Genomic DNA, 19,656 nt, shown 5'->3' on the forward strand with positions numbered 1-19,656 from the left:
ACTGGTAAAAGGTTTATGAGTCTTTGTGTATGTGTATATAATTTCACAAAGCCTATAAAGTTAAGTAGGGAACCTTTGTGTCTGTCTGTGTCTTTGACTCTTCAATCTCGGCATAGTGATGATTGAAAGGTTGTCGTAAATTGACAGGTGCTTGGTTGAACCTTATAGGAGTATAAATACTTGGGAATAGCATAACTTGAATGATTGTTACAAAGCCAAATGTGGCTGTGAATAAAGTAATTGTAAATCAACCAGCAAATTACACATCACAGTTTAGCAGCATACGCTGTGGCTGCCACGCAACACCGGCACGTAACGCCGTACCCACACTCCCTCGCTGGCCACCCCTGCCCTTCTTGCGCGGAGCGAATCGTGAGAAACTTCCTCGTCCTTTTTGTCCTCCCCACGCAGCGCTGAGGGGAGCCACGTGTCCGGCGCGAGCAACGGGCGTGACGCGCAGGCGCTGGCCAAGGCTGTGCAGGTTCACGTGGACACTCTGAGGACCATGTACTTCGCCTGAAGGCCGGCGGGGCGGGGCGGAGCGCCCGGAGCGAGCCGGGCCCCCGCCACCCGCAAGTATCGCTCGCTCGCCCGCTCGCCACCGACGCCCCCAGCACTCGCGCCTGCGGTGGCCGGCACCCTCAACCTCTCGTCCGTCCGTCCATTCGCTCGTTCCCTCCCGGAGGTCGTGTCCCGCAGTGTGGTGGGAGGGGGGCGGTGGTCTGAGCACGAGTGCCAACCCGTTCGCCTCCTGTGCTCGCCCCTACGTGCGCCATTTACTTGGGGGAATTACTCGGCGCTTTCTCATGGATGAGTGGCAGGGGGGGGCGGGTTGAGGGGCGGAGGAGGGCGCTTAGTGGCAGCAAACAGTTCTCACCATGGAGACGGTGTAAGGAGCGGCACCATTGGGTGACCGTGCACGCTCACCCCCGAGAATCGCCGCATACGAAATGCAAGATCTTTTTATTGCGTTTAATCGACGATTGCAAAGTTTATGTGTCATAGATTATAGACTAACAGCGGCAATGGTGTTACATTTGCAGAACTGTATCCATTGAAGTTTTTTGGACGAATTGTTTGATGTCAAGCATGGCTTAATACTGTTTAAGAATCTGAAATTAGAACAGCAATGTAACATTTATTTTTGATGTTCAAAAGAAAAACCTAAACAGATTTTTTTAAAATGTCATCTATATAGTGAGGATTGATCTAAAATGTTTTTTTTATTGTTCCACAAATTTCCACTAGGTTATTATTATTCTTTTTTTCTTCCCATTGCCATTCGTTGTGGCCACTGACTGATAAAAAAAAATCAGATTCTTCTAAAAGAGAGCGATTTGCTTCCCCGTTCCACAAGCATCGGTTAATCGATAACAGGAACGATAAATGTAGGCACGCCTTGTTTTTACACCAGTGCTTCTCTGTCTTTCGGCAGAGAGTGTCTGTGAAGACCGGTTACGCTGCAATTAGATTGGCTTCTGCCAACAAATGGTGCAGCTCGCATGGAATCCATAATCGCGAACCGAAGAGCTGTGTAGAACCCGCAGCTTGGTTTTAGATTCCTACCTGGACCAGGCTGCGGTCTTTTGGGCCAACAAACATCACGGGGAAAATACGGATATAAAGCAATCTTCATTGGTCCAGGTTAACGGATCATTTGCTGGTGAAACCAGTTGTAGAGATGGCAATGCTTCGTGTATGTGTGTTGAAATTCTTTCGCATCAGGAAGGACACCAAGCGAAACATAAAAGCAGTCCAAAAGAAATGAGTTTTCAATTTAGATTTAAAAGGGCGTAGCTCCAGTGGCTTCCGAATATCAGAAGAAAGAGCGTTCCAGGTGACGGCAGAAGCGCATCTGAAAGCTTGCGATGCGGGTGACTGTCTTTGTTCGATGGTTAGCCAAAGTTCGCTGCTACGAGGATGACCGCAGTTTTTCGTGATGGTTTATGCTTCGTGACAAGCATTTCGGTACTTCCTGGTATTTGTCAACGGTGGGGCGCCGATTGGTCCGAAGATTGTGAGCAGCGGGGTCTGTGTGGTCGGTCTTGCACTTAGTTTAATGCATGTTCCAGGAGGCCGAGGCTCATGTTTGGAGGCACTGAGGTGAATGGGGGGGGGGGGGACATTTGCGATTCGTTCATCACGGGCGTGATTGGCAATGGGACTTTAGGGACTGTGGCCAAATCCAGAGTTTTCCGTGAATTTGTTTTAAGATGGGAAGAAAAAAAACAACAAAAAATGCAAACGCAAAAATGAGTAGCGAAGTAGTTTGTACAATGTTATTTAGTGTTAGGGATATTTTTAAAAAAATGGCTTGGTCATAGCTGTTAAAGGTGCTGAAACTAAGGGAAAACGAGGATAGTGTAATTGAACAAAGTACCTTTTCTTCCCAATGAAAACACTTTTATTGTAAGATATATAACTTTTAAATGACACGAATGCTGTAAGTCTACAGGCACGTTTTAGTAATGTTGAGTCATCGAACGAGGTACTAGTTTTGTATTGAATGGTCTTTTTTATCGGTGTTTGTAATGTGAACGAGTAGCTTGGTGGGGTTTCTATGTCACTACAGTTCAACGCTCCTCAGTATAACAGGTGACACAACATTACCTATCATTAATTAGAGCACTTGTCCTCCTCAGCTTTATCAATATTCACCGACATATTTTTTCTGCCTCTTAAACGAAAAAAAAAACTGTAGGAAAAATATTTAGGTGATGAGGTTTTTTTTTTAATCAGTGGGTTACTTATTCTTGAGAAGGCGCATCATTCTGCTTGGAAACAGATTTGTCGCTCATGCGGTACACGTTTTTGTATTTTAATATGTGGCCAGGTTTATCATGAGCTACTGGAATTTACAGCACTAAAGTTGTTGCAGCATATACGCCGTGAACACGTGGTCTTGCCATTGTGGAGCGAAATCCGCACCACGGTCCATGTCAAATTACTGCCAGACACACACGGTGATGTGATGTGGGTGCACATTAACGACTGGGCATTATTCTGGGGAAATTTTATTGATTACTTTTCTTTCTTTCTTCATAAATATGGAGCCCACTTTAAAGTGTACAAAATCCCAACAAAATTTGCCCCCAACAAATCGGCTGTTTTATTACTAAAAATGAAAGTGGGAAAACAAGCCGAATGCTATGCACTTAAAGCAAACCCTGGAACACAACACCAGGCTTGTCTGAGAGCCAGGCTCGTAAAAGTAACGTTCGTAGATAACATTTCGAGCTGCAAATGAGCTGGCATTGTACTTTGACGAGGTCAAGGCTCCAGGCTGAGCGCACTGTTTTCCTATAAACGGTCGCAATATGAGAGTCCTTATGAGCCTCATCGTAAGACTTCACGATGACGCTCAACGTAAGATCGTCATCGCCGCGTGCAGCCTCTCGCGCGTTTATGCTGGTGTCTGGGTGCATCCCTCGCGGGCTTCTCATCCTGGGGAGCTCTTCCACACGTGGCTGGTGACAGCGCTCGTTAGAATTTTCATGCTAGGTCTTAAAATGGCAGACCGCAAGAACGAGCACATTAACGTGCTCGTGATCGTTTTTTAAAAATCAGTTTTTTTTTTAATATATATATGGCCTCAAACTGGTAAGCATTTAAATTGGACGATGGGTCGTCTTGCTAGGCGTGAGGAAAGAAAGTGCGTCGAGTTCCAGCTGGGTTTCATTCATGTCTGGATGGTTTTCAGAAGGCAGAGGTATGCTGTTGCGTCGGAGTGACTGGGCTGTGTCTGTCTGCGAAGTGGTGCGTTGTTTTGGTGGCTCGCGTCTCGACGTGGCTGCACGCTCGAGTCTTGTGGGTCCTGTGTGCGCACGTGCGTTTGCAACGCATTGCCTAGTCCTGGTCAGGTTCGTTGGAAGCATAATCTGGCTGCGACTGGGGCCCAGGTAGACGGCAGTTGAATAAAAATGTAAAGGGAGAAACGCCGAGTTATATTTTATCTTATCAAAATGTTAACATGGTGCTTAACCGGCATCGCTGAGATCTGGACTTCAATTTTGCGAAATCATCGATGAATACATTTGGATGATTAATTGCAACAAGTTTATTGTTTCAGCGCTGGTCACAATGACAGCGCAAACTCAGATGAGTTTTTTTTTGTTATTGCTTAATTTGGCCGAATGCAGATTTTCATATTTGGTTTGCTTAACATGTGATAAGCACTCTTTCCAAGGCATGTAAATAGTTGTGCCCCTAAATGTTGTTGAAGAGGCCCACTGTAGCGACTTCAGAATTAGTTATGTGATGTCATCTTCCGAGGCTGCTCTTTAACATGGCGCTGCACTGTTAGTTGCGGGTGTTCCCGATGAAAATCATCTTCACGTAATCGGTGAGCGCTTTAATTACGTGATAAATAAGTCGCACATTACACCACACATCCAGTTGGTTGCACTTGTACAAGTCTTTGTTGCACCTTTTAAGAGGAGGCAAACGTTTGGTGAGGTTAGGGGCATCCTATCAACAATCTGTGTACACAATCACCGCCATCAGGAGTATTGAGCAAAGATGTGAACGTGACACTTTATTGAAGGATGCAATTGACAATATTTACACTCGTGAACATACTCCTTTACATCTGGGATGAAATGGAACAAACTGGTGTTGCATAACTAAACGACAATGCTCATGTCCGAGTTTTTATTCCTGTATACCCCAGAGCCGGTTATTACTGTCAAGTCACCATTTGCCAAATAATTTGTGATTTCCAATTGAAAGTGAACAGCCAATTGAATTCTCAGAAATGCACTTGTATTATCTTTTAAACCTACCGTTCCTAAGTTCTGCCAGCTTTGGCAAAGTCCGATTTTTAAAAATAACCACAATAATGCTTGTTTTATTTCCCCCAACGTCAATGCACTTATTCTATGTTACCACAAGCACGTAAAGGTGGAAGTTGGCTTCAGAATAATACAAATGCTCACCATTTGTTGTGAGTTTCTTCTCAAGGAGCTGCCCACAAAGGCGTTTTGGCTACTCTTGTTATGCACTTAAGTTGTCAGGAAATGTGTTCAATCTTTGTCTGTTACAGTTAGAGGATAATTCATTAACAAAAAAAACATGCTATCATTAATAATAAGTCTCGCTGAGTTACATGTCTCGTTTCCAGGAGGTTACTACATTGGGTTGTTTGAGAAATTTAATATAAATTGATTTGAATTGAACCTTGACATTTGTTTAAATGTATATGTTATTGATATGAAATTTCCCAATTCCACTGGGAACGTCTGCCATGAAATATTCTACACTTAATAAAAAAGCAAGGGCAAGGATCACAGTGGTGCAGTGGATATGGCTGTCTTTGCCCCCCTGTTGGAGGGAGGGTCTGTAGTAACCCATGGGCGGGCTCGACACAGGAGGCATGCAACGATTTACCCTCAATAAGTTACTCTATGAACTGTCGCGAATATTCCGAGGTCAGGATTTGATCAAATAATCTGTGCTTGTGTCGCGTTTTCACCCTCGTTAGTATTTTCTCAATTGCACATTTGGGTCCGCACCATGAAGCCTGAAAATAACATCAGAAAATAATTTGCATTCATTGCAAATTATCTGTTCTGCCAATCACGGGTTCGGTGCACATTTTAATCGATGCATCATTATATTCCTACTGCACTGGGGTCCTTGATGGCTAGGGTTATGGTTAGGGGCCCTGCAACAACTACCATTAACCCTTCACCCCCCCCCCCCCACCCACAACCATTCGAGACCCATCCCAGGGAGCCAACAAACCGACTGGATTTAATGCCTTACCACGGAACTGCTCCTGAGGGCCGTATCGTAAGAGTCCTGTACTGGAACGCACTTGGCCAAGGGTCGGTCACGTTTACATGTTTTCGCTAGTGCCATTCCCCCAGCTGGCGGGCACGTTTGCGTCGAGTGGTAAATCTGTGAGCTCTGAACGGAACGGCCGTGGAGTGGCGTGGAATGTCTTGGCTCGTCTGCATGGTCATTCGTTCACACATGCCTTTTGGCTAACTCTGCAATTGCTTATCACGGACGGGTGTCCCCTTGGCTTAGGCCTGTGTGAGGGCAGTACCCATTGAGACCATCCCAGGGCAGGATGGGATCACTCCTGAGCCAGTAGGGGAAATTCTGCATTCCCATAGCGGCCTCTAGGCATGTAACCATTTTACCTTTGTGGTTCGACGAATTGTCAGGATATGGAGTCGCGATTTAATTTTAACATGGTGTTAACACCTCCAGTGGCTGTGCAGCGTTCACGTGAAAACCCAGTTGCATACAACTTGTACAAATAAAAAAAGTGGTTTGTGTTTACACGCACGATTCAATGCATATGTTGCGAGCTTTTGAATCTTATTTAAATCGATGAATTGATGCGTCGTTACGTGCCTGGCAGCCATCGTTATCTCAGCAGGACTGCGACTGTAAAATGTATTTTCTCAATTACAGTGTCAGGAGTTGGTACGTGTTTAACCCAACCTGGTTTGATGATGAACATGATGTGGGGTGGAGTCAACCATGAATGGGATCCAGACTTATTTTCTCAATTGCAGTACTGGAAGCCTTCCTGCGCAATGAACCACGGTAAAAGCGAACTTAATGACGTCTATTAAAATTTATATATATTTTACAAATACTTTAATAAGGCATGATACTTTTATAGAAGCACCCGGTATGACATGACATGGGCACGAGGAAATCCTATGTATAAGAGTGTATATCAGCTGTTGACATTCCGAATGTCTCCTTATTAAAAAAAAAAATTCTTGAATTACGATTGAAATATAATTCAAAAGGACATTTGTTTTATAATGACCATTGAAATGATAAAACACTCTTCGTTAGTTTTTGATGTAAAGCTTTCGTGACCTAAGGGATTCATATTCTTGGTTCTTTCGGTAAAGTCACGTAGAAGGGAAACAATAAAATAATACAAGTATAAAACAATAAAATTCTCACGACGTTTCGACTGCAACACAAGCAATCATCATCAGGTGACAATACAATTATCACGACGTTTCGACTGCAATCACCTGATTGCAGGTGATGATTGCTTGTGTTGCAGTCGAAACGTCGTGAAAATGTTGTTTTATATATTTTATTATTATTTTGTTTCCTTCTACGTGACTTTACCGAAAGAACCAAGAACACTCTTTTTTGTTCTAGTGATTGAGAATTTGTGAAATAAGCAATGTATTCAATTTTATACAATAATACTTTTGAACAAACAAGCAGGTCTTCATTTAAGTCATTAATTACACTAAACTGAATCTGGGGGGGGGGGGGAAATATCCTTGACAGAAAATGTTAATTGACATTATGGCAACGTCCAGCAAAAAGCAAATTAGTCTAGCTTGGTTTTGTAGAGGGACAAAGTAGTTGTGACGTTTACACTAATGGTGCACGTTTAAAGTGTAACATTTGAAGAGGGATGTGAATTGAACGTGGCGTTTGTTGCTATTGAAGTCAAGTGCGAGCCCCGCATCATTGATCCTGGAGTTGCTTTAGAGCTTCAGTGATTTACTGAGTAGTTGTAAGACAAGTCCAACTGAATTGACTGAAAAAATAAGAAGAGGTTTTTTTTACCCTTTCTGGCAATAAAACCGGTGTTAAGATAGTCAAGCACCAAATAGAAACCTTTCGCAAGGAATCAGGTCGGCATTAAAGACACGTATTTGTGGTGAACATGCAAACAAACATGCTCTGATAATGTATGGCACTGTCTTCGAAACTGATTGGCCTGCACCAGAGACAGCCTTTTGTCTCACCAGTGTCAGACAAAAGAACGCCAAAAGGTCAACCGTACAAAGACAATGGTTCCTGCAGCCTTGATTCCTTGCAAAAAGTATCGATTTGGTGTTTGAACATCTTAACACATGTTTTATTGCTAGAAAGGTTAAAACCTATTCTTATTTTTTTCATGCAGTATTTTGATACTGGCGAAAAAGGTCCCATTTTTTATTTGACCGAGTCCGCTTGGATTGTTGCTGTAGTCAACAGTACGTAATAATTTAAATGTTTAGAGCGCCCTTAAATTAGCATTTTCAGGGTGATATGCATGGCAAGGAGGAAAATAGTTAACAACAACAACAACCAAGTAAAGAAGAAGTGAGAAAGGCGGTTGAAAATAACTAAAGTGAGAAAGTGAGTTTAAACAGATAATCTTTAGTTGATATTTGAAGATTTGTAGGGTTCGTGGTGAAAGCAGCATCTATGAAACGACCAGCGCTGCCAATGTGATCCCAGTTTAAGTGGCCCTTATTTAATACGTTAAGAGTCCTCATCCCGTCTGATGACGAGCCATCGTCTTATCAACACGGAACCCTCGTCTGATTTGATGCACAACTCTTGGCTTACTTATCATGGAACCCTCTTCTCATATGATACAAACGCCAAGTTTCATGATAACCAACCCCTGTTTCTTACAATATATCACTATAAATCGTTTCGTATAGAGCCCCCCATCCAATCGGTGAGAGATTCCCTGTCTTGCCTGAAAGGGAAACATCTTCATCAATGGATACGGAACCCTCATCTCATCCAAAACAAACTCAACTAATACAATCCCTATCTCATTCGATACAGAACCTTATATCTCATGCGTTTGGCTCTTAGGTTGCTCGGTAGGCTGATTGTAATAAACTACATGATCATTAAATATCATAGGCAGCCAAACCCTGAAATACGTATATAAAATACGCAAGTTCTACCACTCAGTAATTCAACATTGACAACAAAACGACTCAAGGCAAATATGCTTTAGCTGTAGCCGTAATTTATATTCTTATACCGTTTTGTTATTAAGTGTGCCGAATATGCGTCTAGTTCTTGGAGGCACAAGTGGTGGTTTAAAGGAGTACTTGCTTTGTGTTGAGTTCTTTTATTTGAGACCGACGCTTTTTGTAAAGGGTTCAGCTGCAGCTGTGGATGGGTTTGCAGCACCAAGGGCATTTCACTCCCATGTCTCAGGTGCAACCAGTTTGGACTCACGAATTGTCATGTTATTTGGATTGCAGTTCAATTCAAGAATTATTATTCGTTTTCTGTCTCATCTTCATAGTCTTTGTATTGTGTGTCGCTTTATCGGTCTCATTTGTCCAGTTTTGTTTGCGCCATGAACCTAAATGAATCGATTCTCACGCTACTATTCGATACGCGCATCATGAGTGTAACATTCAACAAATAACACTTTTACCGAGGAAAACCTCAGTATCAAGGCTCGTTTTCACAAGGGTCCGTCAATGAGATGTTTGGCAAATTTGTATTTAAGTATTTAAATTTGGCGTGTAAGGAAACGGAGGTGCCCGCAAATGAAATGAACCTTCTCATACGATGGGGGGGGGGGGGATAACACTCACCACTACAGGCACCATGTCACTATCACTGCACGTGGGTCTCACGCACGTAATCATGGCGCGATCCACAAACCCCCCCCCCCCTCCTGAAGTTGCTGGATCACAGCGACGCACATCAACGCCGTTGCTTGGCGAGAGAGAGCGCGCACGCAAACCTCTCTCGCAGCTTCACGAAATGCCGGCTCGTAGGCTCCCCTTTTTCGAGCCGCGTTTCTGCGTGCCCGTGGTTTGGGTGAAACGTTAACACTGAGCGAGGCAGCGGCAGCTTGTGTGCACGCAATTACTGTTTTTTCGGCCTCGTAGACTGTTAATCATTTTTACGTATCTTAAACCATTCGTCGTTATTGTTGTTATTCCGTCAGAAGTGCTATTTTTAGACGTTGCAATTTTAGTCAGTGACTTCGCGGGGGGCGGAGTGGGGGGGGGGCACAGCGTTTGTTTTGTTCCTCTCGCCCCCGTCGGTCGCAGTGTCGTTCGTGGACGAGCTCGGCCTTGTCCAGCTGGCAGCCTTCACCTTGTACTCATGTAGTAGAGAGCCACTCTCGTACACGGGGGGTGGGGGGGGGTGGAGTCTTAGAAAACTATATATTTTATTAAGAGCTCATTAAATATGACAGTCAGAGAGCCTAAACCAAGCCAATATTGTACCTACTGTGTATCTGCAATTTCAGGGCTTATCTATGATTAATTAAGTGTATGTAAATGTATTATAATAATGTGTAGTATTTTCTTTTCCCCATTTTGTAAGACAATATCCAAGCAGGTTGATAGTTCAACAACCGATTATTTTATTTATGTTTCACCGGCGTGTTGATCGAATGAGCCACTGTTGTGCAAAATGTAAAATGAAAAGTGGGATGACAAGAGAGCCTTGGTGCCTCCCCCACATAAAATAAACACAATGTAAAAAACTTCCAACAATCCATTCTTCAGCCTGTTTGAAAACTAACCACTGGATAGATTCATTCGTTTCTGTTAACTCTTTTATAGTGTGGTCAGTATATAGTCATCATACCCTATGCGTCGCGTAGGTGGTAAGACCTAAGTAAGGTGTTTAGAAAAGTCTATGGGCTGGCGAGTGTAACCTTTGTTAAGTTGTCTATACGGTCCCCTTGCAGTTCAGTTCACTTGGTCCATCCATGTCCAGAAGAACTTCTGAAACCACTTGTTCACAGCACACATGCCATTGTCGCCAGAGAACCACTTTTCTTGTCGGTGTTTATTTTTTACAGTCGATACATGTGGAGAACACTGGGGAGCCCAGGCATGGCGAGTTTGGGATTTTCTTTCCAGATTTGTTTGGATATTTTGTTTGGATATTTTGTCGTATATTTTTTTCAGAGGACGCAAACAACATACATTTTTATTTATTTTAAAATTGCAGAGTTCATCTGTTGCTCTGAAATGTCGAATTTATTTTTTAAAACGAGAGCTGAACTTTCCATTCACCCTTGGTTGCTTCACAAGTTATTTCTCTATCGGGCTGAACACATTTGCTCAGCCCCCGGATAAATTTACGCTGTAGAAATTCACGTTTAGTTTTAAAGCAGTCTGAATAAGAGTAAAGTTGAGTGAATCGTCCCCGAAACTGAAACGTCGCTATGCCTCGGCTCGTATAAAATCATGACTTCCTCCTAGCTTTCATTTGTTTTTCCACTGTTTATTTTTAGTTGACCACCAATTTAGTGCTACCTTTTCAGGCTGTCGAATGAAAGGTTGCTTTGGTGATTCAGCCGTGTTCCACGCAGGAGATGCGATTAAATTAATTGTAGATTTGTTATTTCACGTAGTTAAAATTTCTCTCGTTTAATATTTTCCTCCTTTCCTGCTTCACAGAATATTTCGCTTATCAATAATTTTCTCACTGTAAAGTTAATAATTTACCTGCTCTTATATATTTTATTCTCTGCAGTTTGTTTTCTAGAGGTCAGTTGTTTTAAGAAACACAATCCAATAAGTTATCAAAACCGACAATTCGGTAAACAAGGCACAGTAATGTACAGTTAACCGAAAACCTAGGTGTTTTTGCACACCGTAAAAAAATATCACGTCAAGGATGACCCGTTAAATATCGAGCAAGTTTTGAATTGGCAATGGGTGGCATGTGACAGTGGAAATGCACATGGATCCCTGAAATACGATCGCAAAACTTCTTGTTCCTCAGCAACTTGCAGCCAAATTGAGCGTCATTCATCATTTCGGCAGCTCGGTTAATCCGCGATGCGGCGATCGCTGCGAGCGTCGCCACACAGGATTGAAGCAGCAACAAAACTTCCCTGGATTCCTGTCTTCAATCGCCTTCGCAACGTGTGCTGCGATTAACGAAACAGAGTGACGTGTTAGCGCGTTCCTGAAATAACGTCCGAACGCCGTGACGGCCGGAGCTTGTCGAGCTGTTGTGTTATACGTGCTCTGTGTTCTGTGGAGTTTGAGCAGGGAACGGGACTATGCAGCAATTCGTTTGTTGAAACGGTGGTGGGCAATGAGCCGTGGACTAACAGTGGCTGCGCTGTCGTTGTGGTGACACTGTCGCTATGGCCACGTGAAGCCGCTCGCGACCGCTGGGCATGTAACGATTCGGGCCCCCCCCCCGTCAAACCCGTGTGTCTATGAATCGTCGCCTAATGGAGGGGTCACCGTCTTGTCTCGCTTGCCGCGGCCTCGTTGGCAATTGTCCGTTCCGTGTGCGCGCCGCCTCGTCCGCCGAGTATATATTGTTTGTTCTGTGAGCCTAAAGTGTGTTGTTGCGTATAATTTTCACGAGTTAAAGGGAGTCGATAGTGGCACACACGATTCCGTACATGTATCACGTGCCAATTTTAGTTGGTGAATTGGTGTTTTGTTACATGCAGGGGTGTCTGCTGTTTGCCTCGGGCTCACCACACTAAGAATGAACATTTTCACAACCACTTAATTCTGTGGCACCTAAAGACAAAAAAAACAAACGCCTCTCATCTTGTGACTGCCCAACATGCCTTGGGGCTTCCCGAATGAGATAAAAATACTTTACATTTCCTGGAAGGCATGATGTTACGAGAAGACCTGACCGTTGAATGCTCTTTTCCTCGTTTAAATAAAAAAAAAATAACATTTTAAAATTCTTTGTCACTCCACCGCTGAATAATATGTGCCTCACAAACACTGTGTCGGGCGTGAGGATTGTTGGACTAATATCGGTTCGGCTATCGGTGTGAGTGAATGACGATCGTTTTAATAGTTAAATGGGCTCCATACATTCTCTATACAGGATTTAGCGAGTTAAGGCATTGCATGATAAAAGCAGATGTGCATTCAACACCTTATCTGAGTGTTGTAATGCACTATATGCATTGACTTATGAGATCGGTATTCTTTTTCCAGTCCATCTTTCATTAACTTTTTTTCTCAGGTACGTAGGTTTTAGTGATTAAACGTGGAACTTGAGTGCGCCCTCATGCAAGTTAATCGCGGGTTGCAAGCAAATGTAGCACGCGGTGGTTTCCAACCTGGTCACATTCTCCACGTGACAACTGCTCCCCATTGATTAACAGGCGTTTAATGATTCACTGCAACACTCCACCCTCCCCCAGCCGTTTGATGAATTGTGACAATTCGGTGTTACGGATCAGATTTAAGACGCAAGTTTTTTTCAAATCAATAATCATTCCCCCGTTTCGCACTCACTCATTTGTTGTCTCGCGTTCCGCCTCATTTTTCCTGCCCTTGTTTTGCCCACCGTCGCACACCCTCTCACCTTTTTTGTGCCGTCTTTGTTTGTACGGTCTGTCTCGTTCACTCCCAAGTTCCCTAAATATAGGCGTACGCTTTGCATAATTCGTATATATCACTGACTCTTACATGTACGATGCAAAGCGTGCATGCCTTAATCGGTTCAGATTTTCTAATTGATTTGCTCCAATCGTTGCATGCCTCGTTGATTAGACTTGTCGTCGATACGACGGGGAATCCTGAAGGCTAATGCACAAAGGTCTCGTTTGCAGTCCAGGATACGGAAGGCTCGGGCTTTTGTGTTTTCATGACAATATTGAAACGTGTGGCGGAACGCGTTTTGAACGGCCCCGTTGGTATGTACACGTGATTTTTATATAAAGTTAAAAATTTTATATATACACACACACTTCCTGACAAGCACACGCACGCAAATTGCCTGAAGTCGATAAATGTGATAGCCGGGGCAAGATATGTTTTCTTTTCATAAAAAAAAAACATTACCGATTTTAATTATCGCAAAATAATAATTTTAATGGTAAAAAAAAGAGATACTTTCAATGTAATTTTTTTGCAAATGTGCGTTTGAACCGTGTGCTTTTTACTTGTCGTGGGGTTCGGGCGCTTCATCATCGTCGGCTGCGTGGTTTGTGGCAAGTGAGGAACGCCACCAGAAGCGAAGGCAGAACGGTTTCGCTTTTCCCCCGTGACGCTACTGTCCGTTGGCCTCTGCCCTGTCCCCGTGACGGTATCATCCCGCCGGAGAGCTGCTCTTCCTCCCTGTTGGGTCAGACCTTCCAGAAACCCATTGCCCAGTATCGTTCAAAGAAGGCAAAAAAAAAGTCCCGAGTACGTGAATGTGCGTGGACTGAATGCAAATACAGGAATCCCCGCTAAAAGTTGCTGCATTATGCGTTGTTTCGCCGATACCTTTCTGATCAATTGGGGAACATGTCCTCATAAATGTAATGTTTTACGCATTTTTAAACTAGGAATGCACGTGGTGAAAACGGACTTTTGTGATGTAATACCGTACTGTGCGCGCATAGCGCGTACCACGGAAAATCTCTCTGCGAGGTGGTTGGGGGGATTGTCCGCCATGTGGCAGAGGCAAACTGGACTTGGCGATGTGGAGGAGTCGGTCAGTGTGGTGGAGTTGCTCGAGTCCCATGGTGAGGACCTGTCTAATGAGAATCTGACGCAGCTGGAACAACAACAACAACGTTGAGGAATAGACCGATTAAATTATGCCACCGCCATGAATATTGAATTCTAAATTATTGTCCGAGCCTTTTATTCATTGGGAATAAACAATTTACATATTCAGGGAATAAAACCACACCGAGGACCCGGCACTTGAGTTAACAGGGCAAATAATCGTTGACATTCACTGCTGTATGGAGCTGTAGCAGCAGAAGACAAATGCTGTCCAGCTGTCTTTAGACAGACTTTTTAAACATTCTGCAATCAAGCCAGAAGGTCTGCAGAAGATGCAAGAAGAGAGTCCGCATGCTCTGGTGAACATTCCTGTGGCTCCAGCTAAATTTTCAGATGAAGAGGGCAGGTGACCCTGTCCTTTTATAAGCATAACTCCACCACTGCTCACCCCAAGAGGCCTTGATCATTCAGCGCTTCAATCATCTCTGGAAAGCTTGATCTAAATATTTGTATTTAATATTAGTTAAAATACGTCAACTTATAATCATATGCATTTTTGTACACTTTTTTACATTTAGTCACGCTTTTTCTCTCCAGAAACGTTAGCTAGGAATGCAAACCCTGATTTTAACATTGCCTGTGGGTAATTAGAGTTCGTTTTAAGTAATTTCGAGTTAAGTAGCATTTCCCAGGAACGCATCACTTATGTATAGCGGGGGATTCCTGTACTTTCGTCGATTTGTTAACGTGCTCAGCTTAGCGTTGAATATTTTTTTAATCGGAAACAATTTTCTTAACGTTCTGAATTGAAGTTACACGGGAAAATCTCATCTGTACTCTTATCAACTTTTCACACTCAACTATTCACCTTTTCCACAGTACATTAGTTTGTGTTTTGTTGAACTATAAAAGCAGGGAACTAAATATAATTCAAAGTTGCAAGCAACCTGTGTATTCCAAAATTGTGTCATATTTTTGCAACAGAAAAACAAATTTTCATTGCATTAGTGGTTTTAACAGATACATCCTCGGACACGTGTGTATGCCAGCATGCAAATGCACATTGATCATTGCGCGATAATCCGTCGGCTACTCGCATACAAGGATCATCTTCCTACGAGTAAGAGATTACCTCCGGCATCAGTGTGAATGGGTGAGGCTTGCCTGTCACTCACGTGACTGGCTTTTGGGATTTTCCTATCCCTTGTGGGCCCTTCTGACTTGCGCGCGTGTGTGGGTTCAAATGGAGCTGTGAATGAGCTTTGTCCAGCTGTTGTAGTTGCCAGCCGACTACATGTGATCATAGCCACTGGGACTGTATCAGTGTTCGAAAAATGGTGCATATGCAAATCAGGTTTTTACTCTTTGTGTTGTCATTGGTATGATTACTACTACTACTGTTATTCATGAGCATTGCAGCAGTATTAGGTGTTACGTTCTGTTATTTGCTGCTGCGTAGGGAGAGTCTGGTGTTATATTTTTGCGGCTTGCGTCTTTGTGGGAATTCTTACTCGTACAACAAAGTTTGGTCCGCACTTTTAAGCATTGAAAATAGTCCATGAAAGCTTGTATAGGAAGTAGCTTGTTTAATGGTAGTTCAAACAGTGATTATGTTAAACAGCGTAGTCTCATATTGACCTCCGTTGACAACCTAAAACATAAATAAAACAAGCAGGAATTATTTTGAACAGACATCCGAAGTGTTTACCTTTTGGTTGCCTGACACAAATGCGAAACTTGTGTTGCTGGCCAAAGTTAAATTTGATTAATTAGATCCTGAGGCTGCCACGTGGGCTACTTTTGACGCGTTGTGACATCACCGAAGTGTACCGGATTCATGTGAACGAATGGGACCTACGGTAAATCCATGTGCCAAGTGGATTTATGACACATTTACTAAATTGGCAAAGCAGCCTCTTATACTTAACCTATTATCAATTCTTCATATTATTCGTGTCACCTAAATGCTATTATCCGAGCAATTGTTCTTATCTGAGCCTTTGCTCTGATAAGAGGGGTGACTCAGACGCCATGGCCAATTCTTCTTAAACTTACGTGGACTAACACGGATGATGGGGCCATGCCCGCACCTGCCCGCATCAAATCCAAATTAAAATGTCTGCTGTCCTGTGATTGTTTAACGTTACAGATTCAAAGCGAGGCGTCTGTGCCAGCACACGCCGCGTTTCACAGTGGATGCGCTCCTCTGGCATCACTGTGCAGTGCATTGTGTGAGTCGGTGCGAAGTGTAATGGTGGCTTAGTACTTTGAGTGGATGGATTAAACATAATTTCCTTCTAAATAAATTAGTTTTATTCATCTTCCACCTGGATGGATTGCATGGATGGGCGAACGGATTTTGGTGTGTTCTTAATGTAATGTACCGTTGTCTTAACTTACATTTTTCCTTTATATAGGCCCTAGTGTAAAGTAGGGGCTTAGTTTCGTGCTACACCACTTTGTGCTACGTTCATAAATATTCAGAATACACAGCGTTTATGGGAGGAAAAAAGCAATCCACAATGCGGTGCAAGCCCAAAAGAGGACTTGTGTATACAGCAGCATGCTGATGTGCAGTACGATGGGAATATTTTAAGTTAATTTGCGTTGGTATGTAATTGTGCGTGCGTAATTTGATGTAACGGGTGTCCAACTAAGTGGGGTTACAGCACAGGTTGAAAGAACACTACCACGGTTGTCATTAACAAACATCCTCGAAAACTTTAAAAAGATATGTGAATCATGAGTGAATACCGAGGATATTACCTTTTACAGCATACACGACAAGGCGGTGTCTCGCACCGTTAATCCAGCCACGCGAAAGCCGGATTGGTGCGTCATGTGGAACAGAGAGGCCTAGCACCTTGATTATAATGAAAAAATAATAATAATAGGCTTTACCCTTTGCGGTAATAATACAGGAGGTGTTAAGATGTTCAAACACATTGCAGGGCATCAAGTCTGCATTAACCGTGCATGCTTGTGGTCAAACATGCAAACGGACATGCTGTGATAATAATGTATGCATTGTCCTTAGAAACTGATTGGCCTTCACACCAGAGACACTCCTCTTTATGGCCGTGTCTCACCAGTGTTAGACCAGAGAATGACAAAACGTGAACATTAACTAAGGCAATCCAAATATCAAAGCATTAAAAGCTCAGTTTGAGCAGTTTATTGCCGGAAAGGGTAACGCCTATTTGTTCTTCGTCAAAAAGAATAGGTTTTAGAATCTATGGTCCCATGGATCCTAACACCTCGTTCCTAGCAAGAGCCGTGAATGTTGCGTGCGAGACTCCTCCCTGTCTGCCGCGTGACATCTTAATGCCTGAGGGACACCAATTGGGCTTCTGACTGGATTGTTTATGTTCTATTCTGATGTGTGTGGATTTACACCAGGCCCTCCAGTTGCCTCCCACCAATAAGGCTCCAAACTACTAAATTCAACATAACATGACTCTCCTGAAATCGAGCAGTCAGACTCAATTGTGTTTTCCTGGGCAAAGCTACGCAATTATTCCACGCGTTTGTTAATGACAGTGGTGGCAATATTATTATCCGCCTCGGCCTAGACGATAACAGGTGGAATTTGCTGTGTTTTGTAAGCCTCCATGTAGATGCAAAGGGAGATTTTCTGCAGCGTAGTCTATAATGTTCATTGTCGTAGGTGCCACACTGGTTCGCTACACCAGCGCTTAATATATTCCTTGGTTCGTTGCGATGTCTCATCCGTTGGAGCTTGGTTTGTATGACTATGCAGAGGATGCTATTTTAAGAATAAAAAAAAATCCTCATTACCGTATTATGTAGGTTCATGCTTAATGTGTGTTACATTCCATTGTGACAAGTGAGAGAATGTTATGTCATACTGGACATCTGTGAAAGAGAGCTTCAAGCTCATCAGATTCATCCAGTCTAAATAAAGATTCTGGTAAAGATTATGATGACCATTCTGCATTACAGCAATTGCATTTTCACTCTGTTCTTTTACAGCTACGATTTATACGACATTCTCTCATTTTAAATTGATCTTCTCCATATCTTAGATATATTTGTTTGGTCAGCGTTGGACAAAAAATGTAATTCCTTTCAAAACTGACAAAATGTTTCTTTCACTCTTTCAGTCGCTCCAATGCACGCAGAGATATCGGGGTTAGCATTTAGCGTGATGAAGGGAGGTTGTGGACGTTTTGGTTTTTCACTGCCTTCAGGAATCCGCAAAGTAATTCTCTGAAGAGCGATTGAAAAACCAATACATTGAATTCAGTTGTCAACATAAGCAAAGTAAAATTAGCAAAATTCTAAAATGTGATGTCACAACCGCCATTTTTAATAGTTTAAAACCACTTGGATAACATAAATATCCTGATTGTTTTATTCCACTGTTTACATTGGTGTTGCAGACTATGAGTGTCTGATGGAATGTGAGTCGATTTGGAGAAATTCTTGCTGGAAAGAGATGTGAAAAAAAGGTTAAATATGGAAAGTAATTCCATTAGTGTCCAGAATTTGCCATTTACGGTAATGGTCATGGAAGTGTATTTTCTTTTTCTGTAACCTCATAAAACATACAATCACAGGATTTAAAATAGTCTACATTGTAATATTTGATTAATAAAAAATGAGATGATGAGCACTGACTAGATGTAGCACAAGGCTGTGCACTGAAAGCAGATTTTCACTAAAGCTGAAAACTTTAATGTGTGCAAATCATGGTTTTGGTTCGTTCACTGCACAATATTAGTTTTTGGGGCTCCTGGCCTTGGCAGCCCACAGGAAAAAGAGTCGACAATTACTGCCTCCTAAGTGCACGTGCGGTAACTATCAAACAGCACAGGGTTTTCTTCTGCCATTCTGACACCAAACAGATTTTACAAACATATTAGTCCTGAGAATCCAGTTTGTATGTGTGTGCCCTCTTGTAGAAGTTTCCTTTCTCGTGTGTGAAAATTATGCAACGCTATGGATAGACTATGCTGAAACACGTGGGGAAAACTGGATGTGCATAGGGTGTTAAACGATAATAACAACACTTTGAGGTTGGGTGCAAGCTACAAGTCTCGATCTGTTGTCCGCTAAAGTTAATACTTGGTGAGCAAAACAATAAACCGAGCTTTAATTGTCAACCATGACCTAAACTTGTCTTCCAGTGTGCCTACATCGTGAGCAATTCCCGTTCACGGCCAACACCAGTGACGATTATCTGACCCGGTCTTGGGATTCCCCAAGGTTGACTCAGCGTCATACGAGTACCTGGTGCTTGGTGTAAACATCACCACCAGGGAGATAAAGGCGGCCGCGGGTAGTGTCGTCCTTCACAGGTGCTCGCTAACAGCACTGGCCGCAACGCTGTGTTAAGGCTATACGGGGGATCTTTGTCTTTGTGTGTGTCGCAAGGCTCACGCCAGCCACCTATCTAATTACACGAACGCACAAAGGCCAAAGTGTTCTCGTGTTCTAA

General features: G+C 43.0%; 1 protein-coding gene across 1 annotated transcript in view; it reads left to right on the forward strand.

The window, feature by feature from the left end:
* LOC116946559 (protein argonaute-1) overlaps positions 1-19,327 on the forward strand; it is a 49,416-nt gene extending 30,089 nt beyond the window's left edge. Inside the window, exon 19 of the mRNA XM_032961572.2 lies at positions 412-19,327. Within this exon, the coding sequence (XP_032817463.1) occupies positions 412-520 (109 nt within the window). The 3' untranslated portion in view covers positions 521-19,327. The remainder of the gene's footprint in view (positions 1-411) is intronic.
* Positions 19,328-19,656: the final 329 nt, after the last annotated feature.

Source organism: Petromyzon marinus, chromosome 27, assembly GCF_048934315.1.
Source record: "Petromyzon marinus isolate PM22_M1 ecotype Great Lakes invasive population chromosome 27, UKy_Petmar_22M1.pri1.0, whole genome shotgun sequence".
NCBI lineage: Eukaryota > Metazoa > Chordata > Hyperoartia > Petromyzontiformes > Petromyzontidae > Petromyzon > Petromyzon marinus.